The sequence below is a fragment of the Columba livia genome, chromosome 7, assembly GCF_036013475.1.
Source record: "Columba livia isolate bColLiv1 breed racing homer chromosome 7, bColLiv1.pat.W.v2, whole genome shotgun sequence".
In the NCBI taxonomy this organism is placed as follows: domain Eukaryota; kingdom Metazoa; phylum Chordata; class Aves; order Columbiformes; family Columbidae; genus Columba; species Columba livia.
In genome coordinates, this window is record NC_088608.1 from 25,380,258 (window position 1) to 25,395,489 (window position 15,232).

General features: G+C 44.4%; 1 protein-coding gene across 2 annotated transcripts in view; it reads left to right on the plus strand.

The window, feature by feature from the left end:
* Positions 1-4,483: 4,483 nt before the first annotated feature.
* The window catches only part of UBE2E3 (ubiquitin conjugating enzyme E2 E3), a 58,623-nt gene continuing 47,874 nt past the window's right edge, over positions 4,484-15,232 (plus strand). The window contains exons 1-3 of one of the 2 annotated variants that reach the window (XM_065068892.1): positions 4,502-4,702; positions 5,897-6,099; positions 8,227-8,277. In XM_065068892.1, coding sequence (XP_064924964.1) covers positions 5,906-6,099; positions 8,227-8,277 — 245 coding nt within the window. In that variant the 5' untranslated portion in view covers positions 4,502-4,702; positions 5,897-5,905. Of the gene's footprint in view, positions 4,703-5,896; positions 6,100-8,226; positions 8,278-15,232 lie in introns of both variants that reach the window. The other variant, XM_065068893.1, reaches the window with a different exon arrangement.

A 15,232-nucleotide genomic window follows, 5' to 3' on the forward strand; every position in this document is an offset into this window, starting at 1 on the left:
AGATGTTTTCAACAACAGCAACAACGAAAAGTATGGACTCTTTTAAAGCGCTGACACTCATTTGACATGCACAGACACTAGATTCACCTGAATGATTACAGAAACTCCAAAGGGGTCATTATGTTTTTTTCTTGCATCAATAATCTACACACAAGGAAAGAATTTACACAATAGAATACAAGGACTCCATGGGAACACTGAAATAGAAACATTTCCACATGACACTGTGCTTCAAAAACATGGATTTACCTGTTATATTTTTAAATGCTTAACACTAATCTGCCCATTAAAAACTAGTACCCAACTGACCATTTAGTCTTTTAGCGTGTGTGAAAATCAACTGTCAAATGCAATGTATACCATACAGTAGAACTTACTATCTACTTCATAGGATTACAATGAAGATTAGTCACTATCTGTAGTGGCTTATCGTATGTTAAGTATTTTTCTATGGATTTAGATACAGCACTGTTCAACACTACAAAGAACCCCAGCTAACTAGCTCACTCCTGTGTTAAAACACAGTTGGTAAAATTCTCCTCCTGGCTTTATTGAAGCACATGAGGATTCAGAGAAAGTAGATTTCCTGAAAACGCCTTGAAGCATAGTGAGTTCCAGGCCTCATGACAGTCTGCATTAAAGCAGTCTCAAGACTATTGCTGAGTTACAATAGCCTCCAAAAAGTCATTCTCCAAAGAGGAACAACCGCAGCGCAGCAGTGCCCTGGCTCCTGCCTCCCACTGTTCTCCCTACCCCTCCCCACCCTTCCTCCACCCTATTCCCGTGCCAGGAGCTGTAAGGTGGCAAAGCAAACCCAACAGATGGGCTAAACACCAGCTGACAAAGGGACCGGGAGGTGGTTTCCTACTGGCTGGTGCCTGCCCACTACCACCCTTACTTTACTTATCAGTTTGAGGACAAATAAAATACCTCTGCTTTTCTTGTAAGTTCTTGAGGACACAAATCAATTGAAACATGGTAGGAACATTGTTCTTTAAGGGCTTATTTTTCATTCATAAACACAAATGAAACTACAGTATCACAATGTAAAAATAATTCTATTTATGGTAGTGATTTTAAGGTTAAGGCACAACAAGATGAGCTGCAATTACTGCCTCTGTAGCAGGCTTCCTGCACGTGTTTCTGTAAGTCACCACCTCTCCTCCTGGCCCAAGGTTTTTGCCTAATCTACTTTCATAGCTTTCTCTGTTAATATTATTAATCATCTTAGGAAAAGACAGGCTGGATATTTGCACAGGATCTATCTTAAAGGGAGCACTAATTGCTACAAATACTAATAAAAACAGAATCTACATTTTACCCCATCTACTTTAAAAAAACTGTTCCTTTCCCAGCTCTGCACTTTGTGCCCACCCAGCTGTGGCACTGTATTAATAGTAGAGCTCTAACAGGTGCTTGAACAGCACAGCCTGGTATGGGAACATACATAGAACAGAAAGATGCATTGCTAGGTGGAGATGTATTTACTGTCAGGAAACAATGATTTTGTGATAAAGAAGATGGAGTATATGACTGTAAACATTAAGTAGTATTTTCAATTGAGCTGTTCTTAATAATGAAAAATGTGTACTGGCCTTATTTTACCATCTGTACACCCTTAAAATGGTAGGGGCAAGGAGATGAAGCAATGATTTTTCCATGCCTCGTAGTTTTCTTGTGAGAAGTGGAAAATGCCTTTCACCCTAGCTCTGGTGCCAGGCATTGAGTTGTTTGCTATCACAGAATTTCATGTCAGATGGAAGAGACCGAACTGTGAATTTCTAAACCTACAAAAATATTTTCAGATGTCTGTGCAGCCCAAAGCAGCTGTTAAACCTCCGTATGCTGACAGCAGCTTCATACCTGGGCTCTGACAACAGGGATGAAGACATACCCAAAAAGACACTGGGCTTCTGAAAAAAACATCAACTGCCTTTGGGAGCAGAGCTTGTGAAAACAAAACAAAACAAAAACCCCCAAACAACAAAACACGAACAACAAAGGCAACTGATTGGGGAAAAAAATGCAGGCCTCACTCACCCCTGAGTGCCCAGGACTGTTCAGACAAGTCTGAAGGCTTCGCACTCCACCACACCAGTTGCACTTTTCACAGTTCAAGTACCCAATGAACTGGTGGAGAAAAAGCATTCATGATGGGTACATCAGTTAAAATTACACTGATGTCAAGTCGCCAGGAATATGAAAAGCCAGAGAGATTGTGACAATAGCTTTGTAACAATGGCTATTAAAATCAGCATCTCTCCCTCACTTCAAACTGCACTGTACATCTCAGCGCAGTACTTTTTCTATAGTTGACTACATAACAAACATCCAAAGAACATACAACATCATAACAGGAAAGTGTCATCCTTTGAGGCCTCATGTCAAATCAATGAATATTCATTCAAATAAACATCTGTTGTACCCACATATTGCTGTAATAAATCTGTTTTAATCGGGTACAAAAGGCTGGGAAAAAATAAAATCTAGACTGGCTTTTCAATTAGCCTCTGCTAAAAGGGCTTGATTTCCACTTTGTATCCTGAAAGCCACAGGAGCCACACACCGTGCAGTAGCTGATGTGGTGTGCAACCCTTGGCCAATCCACTTACTTTCATTCTGTAGACGCACACTCTTCTAGCAATATTGTTGTTTTTTGGCTGCCTGTGTTAATTTTCACCTCAAACAAAACAAAAATTTAAACACTTAATCCTGACTTTCAGAGCTCCAGCAAGCCTCATCTGGAGCATCACCAACAGAATGGGGGGGGAAAAAGGAAAAACAAAAAGACTCTCAGTGCTGACTGATAGATTTTTGATATTGCCATGTTTCCCTTTTACTAATTATGCCCAGATTGCTCATCATGCCAGATACTGTTTATGCTAGGAATTTTCTACAGCATACCTCGGGGGCAAATTGCCTGTAGTGGTGATCTGGGAATTGTCTATAGCCCACTTTAACAAACAAACCTCCAGTATTCCTCCAGATCACATCACATCACTCAACCCTCTTGCCAAATCTTCAGCATACTTTTCAGCCAAGCTAACTTCAGCTGCCCAGAGAAGGGTATTCCCTGACAGAACGATTGTTTATTCCCTCTAGAGCACAATATACACTTTCTGACCCCTTGATCCTGTGCAAGCTAAGAAAACACGGTGGTTTTAAGTCATTAGGCTGTTGATAATGAAAGCCCTTGAGGTAAAAGTCATCAAGGTGAAAGCCCTTGTGCTGGACAGCAACTGCCAGCTTGAGATTTCATGTAAATTGCACAAACATTTACAGTAATTGTACATTTCTTCTCTGCTGCAGCCAGTCATCCACAAGCTCATCTACTTTTCACAGATAGAATAAATCTTCTTTTACAAGTGGATTTTATTGCCAGTATGATCAGACTCTAAGTTTGGAATATTTACATTATTTCAATTGGCAGATTTCTTTTATCACACGGTGTACTCTAGGCGTACTGCGTGTAAAGCTGTTCAAGTACACACCAGAACAGCGCACTCACAATGGGTCAGAACATAAACTAAATCTCCGCCATGTACCATTTTCCTGTGACACGTACCGCCAACTGCTATTTATTATGCCCTTTCTTCTTGAAAGCATCCAGAATTTGGCACGCTGGTCGCTCAAGGAACAACTCCTAATTCTGTTTTTAATCTGGAACAGTACCAGGAGGGACGAGGATCCGGGGCGGCTCTCCTGCCGCAGGGGCCCTCCGGGTGTCCATGCAGGGCTGGGCTGGCGGGACAGCCAGGGCACCGCTCGGGCTCCCGCAGACACTGCCCCGGGCACCGGAGCTTCTCCAGTGCCCACGCGTGAAAATGTGCCAAGAGTGGAGATTTTCTGGAGGGGAGCATGTGAAGAAGGTAAAGGCCGGCTGAGAAACCACCGACGGCCCCATTCCCGAGCCGGCAGCCGGCGCCTGCCCCCAGCCTGATTCCCGGCGTGAGCTCTGAGGTGCGAGGCCGGGGCGGCTGAGGCGTCCGGGGGCTGCGGAGGCCCCAGGGCCGCCACGGGGACGCAGCCGTCGGTGGTCCCGGCCTGCCGAAGTCCCGGCAGTGCCCCGCAGGCGCCGGCGGGCCGGAGGCAGCAGCCCGCGGGCCCCGGGACCGGCCGACGGCTGCGGCGGCGACAGCCCGCGGAACGGGCCGGACCGTGCGCCCGTCGAGGGCCGCCCCCCGCGCGCCGCCGCTTTGTCCTTGCCCGGCCAGGAGCACGCGCGCCCTCGGCCGCGGCGGGAGAGCGCCTGCGCGCACCCGGCCCGGAGCGGTGCGCGCTCCGGCGGCCGCCAGGCGGGAGCGAGCGCCCCCTCTCCCCTCCCCCGCTCGCCGGGAGCTCCGCCGGCGGCGCCGCGGCGGCGGGCGGGGGCGGGAGGCCGGAGGCGTCCAGCGCCCCCTCCCCCGCCCCCGCCGGCGCGCTCCCGCCGCCCCCCGCCCCGGCCCCCCGGCCCGCCGCGGGAGCCCGCGCCGCAGAGCGGGGCCCGCCAGCGCCACCCGCCGGCCGCGGGGCCGCACCGCGCCTCCCCCCGTCCCCCCCTGCTCCGGCTCTCAATGTTCCACACTGCCCGGCCACAGAGCCGCCGCCGCCGCCGTATAGCCCCCCCGGCCGCCTCCGTCCCCTCCTCGGGCGCCGCGGGCCCGGCCCGGCCCCCCGCCATCCCGCCCCTCCGACCCAGCAGCGGGACAGGACGCCGGCGAAGGTAAGGGAGAGGCGGGCGAGGCGGCTGCCGCGGCGGCTGGGCGAGCGCGGTGGGGGGAGGCGGGGAGGAGGCGGGGGGGCTGGTAGAGGAGCTTTGTTCTTGTTTTCGGCGCTCGCTGCCTGGCGGCGGCCGGGGGCGCGGAGCCGGCCCGAGTTCACGCCTCACTTGGTGCACACGCACGGTGCGGTGCGGGGCCGGGCGAGCCGCCGCCGCCCGCCGCGCCGAGCCCAGCCGAGCCGCGCCGCGCCGGGCTCTCCCCACAAAGCGCGGCCGGGCGGCCGCCTCCAGCCCTGCCGCAGCTCCCCGCCGCGCCTCTCCGCGGCCCCCCCGGCCGCCGGGGCAGCCCCCTCCTTCCCCCCCACCTCCCCCGATCGGCGGAAAAATGTCGGTCTGCTTGGCGGAGCGGCGCGGGGAGCGGCGGCGAGCAGAGCTGAGCAGGAGGTGCAGTTTGAATTATGCTTCTTCCCCCTCCGGCAGCTCCGTGGTGGCCAAATGCAGCTCTCGCTGCTGGCCATGTAAATAACCAGGGCTGCTGCTGCCCGAGTTGCTTTAAATGCATCTCGGGGTTTTTCCCATTTAGACAAAAAACCCAAAACACCACCACCAAAAAAAAAAAAAACAAAAACCAACACCCTCGTTCTCCCCCCGCCCAGCCCAGCCCTTTAAATGCACAGAGCAAGTGTACATTTCCATCTGAAATCAACCCAAGTGTTATTGGCAATATATTTTCTCGGAGAGAGGGGGAGTGGGGGGATCTGGCGTTTGGACCCAATAAAATGCTCTGCTCCAGTGTAAATATTTACAGGGTATTAGTGACTTTTTAAAAAACATTTTCAGTGAGGTCTGTTATTTACCATGTGTCATAAGTTATTAATGCTCATTGCCTAAGTACCCTGCTAAATCTGTCTCATGCCTTAGAACAAAGTCGACAATTGGCATATTGTTTAAAGTATGAAAAAAATGCGAGTGGGTTTAAAAATTGGAAATATCTGTATTTTCAGAAGTGTAAATATTGCTTTGTAGCTGTCAAACTGCAGCCTTTGGGGACAAGACAAAGAAGTATATTTCGGATGATTTCTTAGTGAAACGGAGTTGTCACTAAGTCAGGTGTTCTCTGGAGCTTAGGGAATGGCTAGAGAGAGTCCTGCCTGTTTTATTAACTCTGCCTCATCTCTTCTCCTTCCCCCAAAAAAGTTCCCCACGATGTCCAGTGATAGGCAGAGGTCAGACGATGAAAGTCCGAGTACCAGCAGCGGTAGTTCAGATGCTGATCAGAGGGATCCACCTGCACCTGAACCTGAAGAGCAAGAGGAAAGGAAACCCTCTGCCACCCAACAGAAGAAGAACACCAAACTATCGAGCAAAACTACTGCTAAGCTATCTACTAGTGCTAAAAGGTAAAGGCAACAGTAAAGCATTCTGTATTATTTGTGTACGGTATTTTGAGTTGCAGTATTTTCAAGGCGGAAGGGTTCTCCTCGTAAAGCTATGTGGAAAGGAGTGAAGGACCAACTTTTGTAGGACAGGAGCCTACCAGGCAGTACCTTCATTAATCCAAGTCTTGTTTGGGTAATAATTATGCAGACTTGTCATACTTCTTTTGAAGAGTTGTTTGAGAACTTGGAAGCTTAGAGGCTGGATGCAAGGGGCACCTAAATGTGTTTCGTATTTGCAAAAATGTGTGAGAGTGTCAGCTTCGGGTGTCTTTTTCAGAGTTAGGTTTCCGTGCCTGATTGGTGTAGGGTGGGGTCCTCCTGGCGTGTTTTATTATGGTCTGTAGACTGATGACAAGCAATGTTCTTTAATTAAAGAAGTCACAAAACCCCAGTGGTTTCTGTGGGCCTTGTGAACAGCTTTTCTTGTCCGTGTATGGGAGAGCCTTACACACCTTGAAGTAATGCATTCGTCCTGCAGTTCAGGCAAGTTTTCTCCCTTGGGATGTGCTGATTCAAACTGTGGGGTTCTGTAGGTAGCCTCTACCATTTAATATTAAAATCTTCAGAAATGTTCCTTAGTTATATCTGTTGCTTTTTTATTTGCATATAAGGTTTCTGGCAGTCAGCTCTCAAGACACGCACTCTGGTAATTTTCTGTAAGTTTAGCTGTGTGAAATAAGCGAATTTTAAATCCCGTGATTCCAGTTGTCTTTGGAGATTTACCTTTCCAGTCCTTTCCCTCCAGTTGCTTTTCTTTACAAACATTTACAAATAGCCTTTAGCAAGAAATGCTGTAGAGTAGCTGTAGTGGCTCCAAGTTTTGCTTATTCAGCGTGAACACCGTAGTTCTAACTTTCAGGAACACTTGAGTCATTTTGAATTAAACCTAAATTCAGTAAATACTTTTTGAAATGTGTTAAAATCGCTGCAGAGTATGACTGGGTGGCTTTCATGACTTTTGGGCTTGTTAAAGAAACCCTTTGAGATAGGATGGCTAAAGAAAGAAAGGTTCTGGCACTGCTATGTAGGCTTTGTAATTTGTTATGACTTATCTTTTTTTTGAAAAACCTCAGTTGCAGGCTTTTGAGACTGAGCTTTCCCCTCTTACCTTTATTTCACTTAATTATTGCAAGTGTAATTCCATACATCTCAAATACTTTGGTAGCCTGACTGAATTTATTGGTATTAGTGCAAGTGTGTGCAGAGTGGTTTCTGTTAGTTTGTATTGTAACACTTGCTACTCACATGAAATTCACAACCTTTCTCATATGGATCTTCTTCTGAAGAGAAGTCTTATTTGATATTTTTAAGAGGAATTTACCGCGCGTCTTTTGAAATCCCGCCTCTGAAGTATGGAATAAACTGTCAAATTGACAAAAAGTTTTCAGTACTCTTCTTCTGGATCTTAGCATGTTGGGAATGGTTATAATAGAGTAAAGCTGAGCACAGATTATTTCAAGTTATTATATCACTTTTTATCCTGTAAATACAGCTACTGTATAAGGTTGGGGGAGGAAAGGCAGCAGAAGGTGTGGAGAGAAGCAAAGTTGATCCAGAAAGATTATTCCAGTAACAGAGACAGCCTGGCAGATCCGCAAATCCACTTTTTAAACACACGGCAAAGCAGTAGGTAAAATATCGTGGAAGGAGTGTGTCTTCTGCCAGCGCGGGCCCCTTCCTCAGCCTCAGTCACAGGTCTGTAGTGCTGGCTTGAAGTCATTGTCAAATCCGCCTGTACAGCCCCCCCGCCTCATTTGCATATTAGCTTGAAAAGAAAATCTCTCTGGTCAAAAGTGCTCGGATGTGAGAAAGAGTTACTTTTCCGGAGACTTGTGGGAAATTTCTACCGAACTGAGTTGTAAGTGTTCTGTTTACGTGCAGAGTGGAGCAGGAAAAAAGCTGCAAAGTTTCTGAGCTGTGGGATTTGGGTTATGCCTCTGAGAACAAAGAGGAAGCAGCCATGTTAGCATTACTGAAGGCAAAGCCAATCTTGCATTTAACTGCATGGTGGTAGAGGGCAGTGTAATTCCCTGATTTATTCTATAGACTATCTCAAATGCTTTGTGTCTGTTCTCATTTCACCAACAGAATCCAGAAGGAGCTAGCTGAAATAACCCTTGATCCTCCTCCTAACTGCAGGTATGTAACGGCTTCTTAAATTCCGGATGGTGGCAGGAGATTAATGTGCTCAGGCTAACGAATGGGAAACTTAGTGCTTATGGCTGGTGACTGTTAGACAAAAATCGTGTATAGGAGATTGAACAAGCATAGGGAACGCTTGATATTGAAGTTTGCTATTTTGTCTGCATGTTGGATTGATGTACATAGGACAGTGGATTTGTTTTTTCATAGTTGGTCGCTGCCTTTGTGAAGCATTAATTATGTGAACTTCAAAATACACTGAAGCTTTTGAGTTAATGTCAGAATGTAGTTTGAACTGGCTTTTTGAGTGCCAGGTATAGAGTTATCACTTAATTGTGAAGCGAAGGTAAAGATCCATATGTAATTTTTATATGCTTTCTCTCAGTGTGTTGCTTGGCAGTCAGATAAACTGAAGTATTGCATATAAGTTTATGTTGGTCAGAGTTATAGTCTCTTGATAGAGGATATTTTTAAGGAAGTTCCCAGCTTGGGAACATACCTCTGTTAGGTTTTAGAAAATGAAATTGTAAGCGTGGAAGATTGAGTGATTTAGTCTTAACGTGATGGTAACTGGAGCACTTGATCTGTGGCAAAGTTAAATAGTAGCATAACTGGCTAATTTCTTTAAATCTTCTGCATGTTTTACTTTTGTTTAAAGGATGCATGGAAGTTCTCATTAGCTGTGAGCACCCAGTGTGCATATTTGCAGTAAAGCTACATTTAAATACTGTTACTTTCATTTGATGCATCTCAGTAAGATTTCTGACTGCAAGGTATCTTGTGATTAATAGCTCGTGTGTAACAGTGAGCCTTGTACATGTTTAAAACTGCTGGAAGTGCTTTCTGATTTTATGTTGGAATTGTTTGGCTTTTTGAATTGTTGGAGAGGTTTGGTGCAGGTCTTGTGCATTCGGTAAAATGTGTGGCGTTCTCCTGTCTGAGTAGTTGGTGAGGGCAGGGACTAACTGGAGCTGTGTTCTGTTGAATCTGTGGTGAAGGTCTTACCCTGAGGACTGTGCTGTGTGTTGCCTGTGTCAGGCTGATGTATAATATTTGCATGCAAGGTTGGTGGCTCTCCCCCTTCAATAGAGACAAGCTCTATGGTGACAGCAAATGTCTGTTTGGTTTACGTTTTTTTTCGGGGGAGAGGTGGTTTTGGTTTGTTTTGTTTTTAAATAACTGTTTTAAATAACTTTTAATAAATTACTGGGATCCAGTTCTGTGTTCTTACTTAGACCCTTGAAGGGGATACAATGGGAGAGAAAGTATTTAAATGAAGTAGGACACCAACAGTTCATAGTTGCTAAAACGATAATTGTAGCAGTTTCGAGTACATCAAGTTACAGTTTGGCTTTTAGGAGGAGAAGCCTTCCCCCCTCACAGTCTCCAATAGCTCATTAGGAAAGCATGTTCCTCCCCTATTAACACAGGAGTATTGCGGAGTTTTTCTTGTGAGCTGGAACGACCAGGTGCCTGGGAATGCTGTTGAGAAGGATGAACAATGCCCTCCCCCCCACAATGTGTCTGAAATTATTCAAGTTTCTCTCCTAGAGAGCGTAGGGGAAAAGATTATTTTTTGCCAGTGAGGAAGACAGTGATTTTGTTCCCATAAGAGTTTTTGAAGAGGAATTTAACCCTTTTACTCAACACCAACTGTATGACAAGTGCAGTTTTACCTTTTGCAAAATAAAGATATTTACAAGAGAAACAGAAATTCTGGGTTTTCAGGATGAACAGTTTGGACAGTTTCAGTGCCTGAAGGATTACCGTTATATTGGAATTCACCTGTTAGAAGCAGCCTTTCTGGTATCAGGAGGTAAATGCAGCTGTGTTGTGTGCAAAGCAGCTGAAGCTTGTAACATGCTTTCTTACGGGGTGCAGCAGCGCAGATTAGGCAACAGCCTGACACAGTGTTTGACACCTCTTCATTGCTTGTCATCCAACAAGCAGCGCAGTGCTACTTATGCATTTCTGGTAAAAGAAAATTAATTTGTAAAAGAACATTTAAAAGTCTGTATAACTTGAGCATATGCACTTGTGCTTTAAAAATAAAAAACCTTGTGTCATAACTCTCCCAAAGAGATTTCTTCATGCAAAGTTGTTTCTTCTCTGGTTCTAGAGAGCACCCTTATCATTTGTAGTCCACATGTTGCAGACTTCACAGGAATACTGATGCTCTCGGACATTGATAATCCTTCTGGTTACTCAGTTACATAAGTGATAAAGTCAGCAATTTTTAAAATATGATAATGGACCATATAAACCAGTAAGTGTTATTTTAACGGGATACAGTACAAATACTGAAGAGCACGTTCAACTCTCCCGTATCGTGTGAAACACTGATGGCTGCTGCCACTTCTCGCTGCCAGTGTAACTGCACATGGAGTTGCTCCCTAGTCCGGTTCCAGCAGAGTGATCCAGGGCTGATTTACCTACTTTAAAATGACACTGTCTGGTTGCACTGTGATGCTTATGCAGGAGAGGTGTAGGTTTCCTCAGCAGTTAAATTTCCCACATTCACATCTACTGCTATAACATCTGTTTTATAAAAATGCCAGAGCCCCAAGGGAGCCACATTCCTGGGTGTTCTGAGCAGGCCTGGGCTGCACATCAACTTCTACTTTAGGCACTGGGATAGCAGAGTGTCAGACATAGTAAAAATGTCCAAATAGCAGGTTTTTGCTTACTTGTCCCAACAGTAGAGATTGGTTTCTGATTCTGTTAGTCGGGCAACAAACTATTAGAAAAATCACATTGTCATGCATCTCATCATGTTTGTGAGCAGCAGAGGGGCTGCATCTTGGGAAGTACCAAATATAAAGCTTAATACCTTAATGATGATAGCTTTATTCTTTAACATACAGTAACACTCTAAATTCCTGTGATTCTGGTGTGATTTCCAAGAAAGATAAAACATTGAAAAAATAAAATTAGATTTGATCTAAAGCCACTGAAGATAGGAGAAGGGGCAGGAAATTTTGTGCTGATTTCTCCTCATGTTTTCTCCTGTCCGACAGAAGAGCCTGAAACGAGGTATTTACTGTCCCACATGCACTGTAGCACTAGCACACATAGAGAAACTGAGGACATAGGTATCTGATCCTGTTTTTTCTTGCTTTTGCTGGCTTATCTTGAAGCTGTGCTACTTGGTGCAGTGTTCTGTATTTAATTTCTTTTGTGCTTTTAATAGCATAAAGCAAAGCTAAAAAGGTCTTGGCCCTATTGCTCCTAGGCAGCTCAATTTCAAACCATGGCCAAGCGCTTATACATACTTCAAGGTATGGAAGAGTGCCAAACCCCACAGTTATACATTCTCAAGAAAATGCTGCAAAGATTTTGCACATAATGTGTGGTAAATCTGGGCTGCAGAGATGCTCTTAAACAGGTTTGACATATCTAGAATAACTATTTTCAGTTCATGGCAGAAAACTGTTGAGATCAGAGGTCACCAGTCTGTAGCTGGGGTTATATCTGAGGTTGCTGTTCTGACCTGCCCAGCGTGGAGGCTGCGGCTCAGGTGTGGGGGGGGACTCAGCCGGCTCTGACACTCACTGTTCTGCATGGATTTTGGGACAGGCACAAGTGAGCCTCTTCCCAGGAGTATCATGATTTACAGCAGCTTCCTTTAGCTGTTTCTGGCTGCCCTGCTAATGCACAATAGCAGAAATATGTATTCCCTGCCTTCTTTCCTCACTCCTCCTCATTTCCATTCTAAAATTAATCATTTTTCATCTTCATGGGAAAGCTTTTGAAGTTCAACCCAGTATTAAGTAAATTTAGTAACACTCATGCCAGCTTAGTTTATAGTTTACAACCCATTTTACAACAAATCCAGTTTGGTATAAACTTTGTGGGAAATGAAAGTAAACACCAAAACCAGTATATCCACTCAGAGCTTAATTCATGTAGTTTAAAAAGAGGTGAGTTAAGATAGTACATCCTTCCCTTAGGCAGGAGAATTTAAGCAATTTATAGTCTGTTCTGTCAGTTGGCTTTAATATCTTCTCTTTGTCAAATTAAAGATTAGACATCTGAAAGCAAGTGGTTAAAAACAAAAGCGATCAAACAAGCAAAAAAAGAAAAGCCAGACAAAACACATGCCTTAGAACACTGATCAGAGAGACAAACTTCCTCCGTCATAGCTGCTGAGAAATGGGAATTCTTACTAAGGGAGAGCTGCTTGGATTGTCCCAAAGGCTCCCTGCTCTTTCTTGCCCTCTTGCTACTGAGTGCCCGACCCAACAGGTCTGTTGAAAAGATTTTCCTTAATAGGGATTAATATCTTGATTACGATTTATTTCAGGCCTTGTATGCTAATGCATACTAATGTGATTTCCTGAGCAATGCTACAAAAGGTAGTGGTTGATGATTTTGCTGTTTGTAGCCTCTCCTAGGCTTGCAAGTAGGTTGATAATTTATGAGTAGATAATTTTAAAATTACTTATTTCAAAATAGCAGTCCAAGGTATGTTTACTGAGCTCAATGGGAGCAAGACATGTAGGGGTTTTGTTTTAATACAGGATTCTTCTGCTTCCTAAGGACTGTATTTGTCCCTTTCATTACTGCCACATCTTGGGCTAATTCTACGCTGCAGAGTGTTGCCAACCCAACCCCATGGTCTGGAGTGTGACACAAAGAAAAATGCCTGCAAACCCCTGGCAGACGAGCACTATTACTGGTTTAGTTATGGACCCATGAATCCAGATGTTTGTAACTGTCTCACTGTGGTTATTACCCCATCAGTGGGGAAACATTGCAGTATGTATTTAAAGCAATATTGTGAAGGTATTCTTCAGACCAGCAATTTAAGCTCTTTCAATTGAGCTGTCTGAAACAATGAGGAGCAATGAACAATTGTGCTGCTGGTGCAGGGTCTTCCACCTGCAGAGGTAGTGCTGGATTCGAGCTAACGCAGCCTTGTGTTAGCAAGGATGGTGCTGCAGCTAAGCTGGTAAAAGCCCTCCTTCTCTTAGCATACTCTATCTACAGTAAGGCTATAGGCAAATGTTTACTCTGCAAACAGTTGTGCCTGTTGAAGATGTTACTGCACAGCTGTGGTTTGCTCCAGTTCTCCAGTTCTGCCATGGAGGTGACTACTCCCGTCAGTAAATGAAGCAGATTCATGTGATTACTCCACAGTGCTCCCCAGGGAGGAGAGAAAAAAAAGGAGGAAAAAAAAAAAAGTCATCTGAGTTTGCTTAAATGGTTTAAATAGGTGATTCAAGCTCACTCTGCTGGATTTTTCCTCCCTCCCTTCAGAGTAGGCATTGTTCTCACAAAGCATTTTGTCAGTCACACCAGGATATTAATAAGTCAATCCATCCCTTTGTCTCTCAAATGTAGTAAGTTTCCATCTCTCCTTTGTCAAAGCCAGGCATTAGTTCTGTTGCTTTTTTGAAACGAGTAGGAGGAAGAATATTCTGAATGCAGTCAAATGCCAGACCCCTGTACAGTAGCAGAAACGTGTGCCCAGGTCTTCACATGTACTGTTTGTTGTTTTTTTTTTCCAAACTGTTGACTTTCAGATCAATGGCAGTCCCCCAGTTTTGTGTTTATTCTGTTAGTTTCTTATTAGGCAAACATCTTCATATTGCTAAATATTGAGTCCCACTGAGAAAAAAAAAAAAGATGCCAGTTTTGCTTTTCACCTCTGCAGTGAAAACCCAAACTGTGAACACTAAATAGTTCCCTATAGAAGCAGAAGTTGATTAAGGTGTGTAAGAGACAGTGTGTGAGGTGTATGTGCAAAAATGCCTGTGCTGAAGCTGAATGAGCAAAATTTTAAAAACATCACCCAAACTCACTTGATAATGTATCTTCTGATAGTTACATTATACTTTCTATTGGTTCTCCATATCCAACACTTTCTCACCGCTGATTGCAATAAATGTGTGCTACAAGAAAAGAACGCTGAAGTTTGCAGAATTTTTCTGAGAACACAAACCTGCACAATTATTTCGAACACTTCCTTCCCTATACAGAAGTTTGCAGTTGCAGTTACAAAAATGCAATGAAGAGGGTTCACAACTCTTTTAAGAACGTTTGAAGTAGCTCTCAAGTGAATATTGAAATACTACTTTTTAGCATTGTCCAGCTCTCAACATAGTCCTGCAGTTCCTTCTGAAGCAATTCCCTCATTGTTAGTTGCTGAAGGCAAATCAGTGGCTCACAGTGTTTTAAAGATACCTGCATCTAGTGATAGTCTTGATTTATCCAGAATTATTTCTACTAAGCGTTTTCTTCCGTTCTCTTTCTTCCCTCCCTCTTTCTTTCCAGAAGAGTGTAGTCTAGGTCGGGGTAGTAAAGAGTGGTATAATTTAGCACAGCAATCAGAAGTCTGGTATTTTTATATTTCTGTCCATTTGTAGTAACAGCCTGATTCTGCCATCTTTATGTGCACACTGTGGGTTTTGCCTTATTTTTCAGTAGTCAGTGAAACTGCTTAAGGAGCAGGGATGAAACAAATTTAGAAAGGCACTTCAGTAAAACATTTAAGTGTTAAGAGCTAGAGTGCGCTGTTATTTAACATGCTTTTATTAAAAAAATGCAACAGTGGAATATTGTGTAACTCCTGAATGTTTTGAATTGTGAGAATATTTAAATTACTTTCTTTTCAGTTGAGAGTAGGTGACAGATCCACTAACTCGAAATGCCTCAAGTTTGGGTTTTGTTGTTGTTTGGTTTTGGTTTTGGTTGTTCTTTTTTCTGTGCTAGTACCAAGCTCTTGCAAGCTATAAACCAAGGGTTTTTTACCAACCCCCACAGAGTGAATTGCTCATGCAAGTAATCTCGGTGGCATAATTAAGGCAGGGTTATGCAACACAAATCAACGTATCTGCTCACGGGAGTAAGTTTTCATGCCTCCAGATTTGCATGTTAGGCACTTGTGTAAGCAGTGTGCACAGTGCTGTTGTACATGCTCTTAAATGTCTGCGCATTAGTCAAAAGGTCA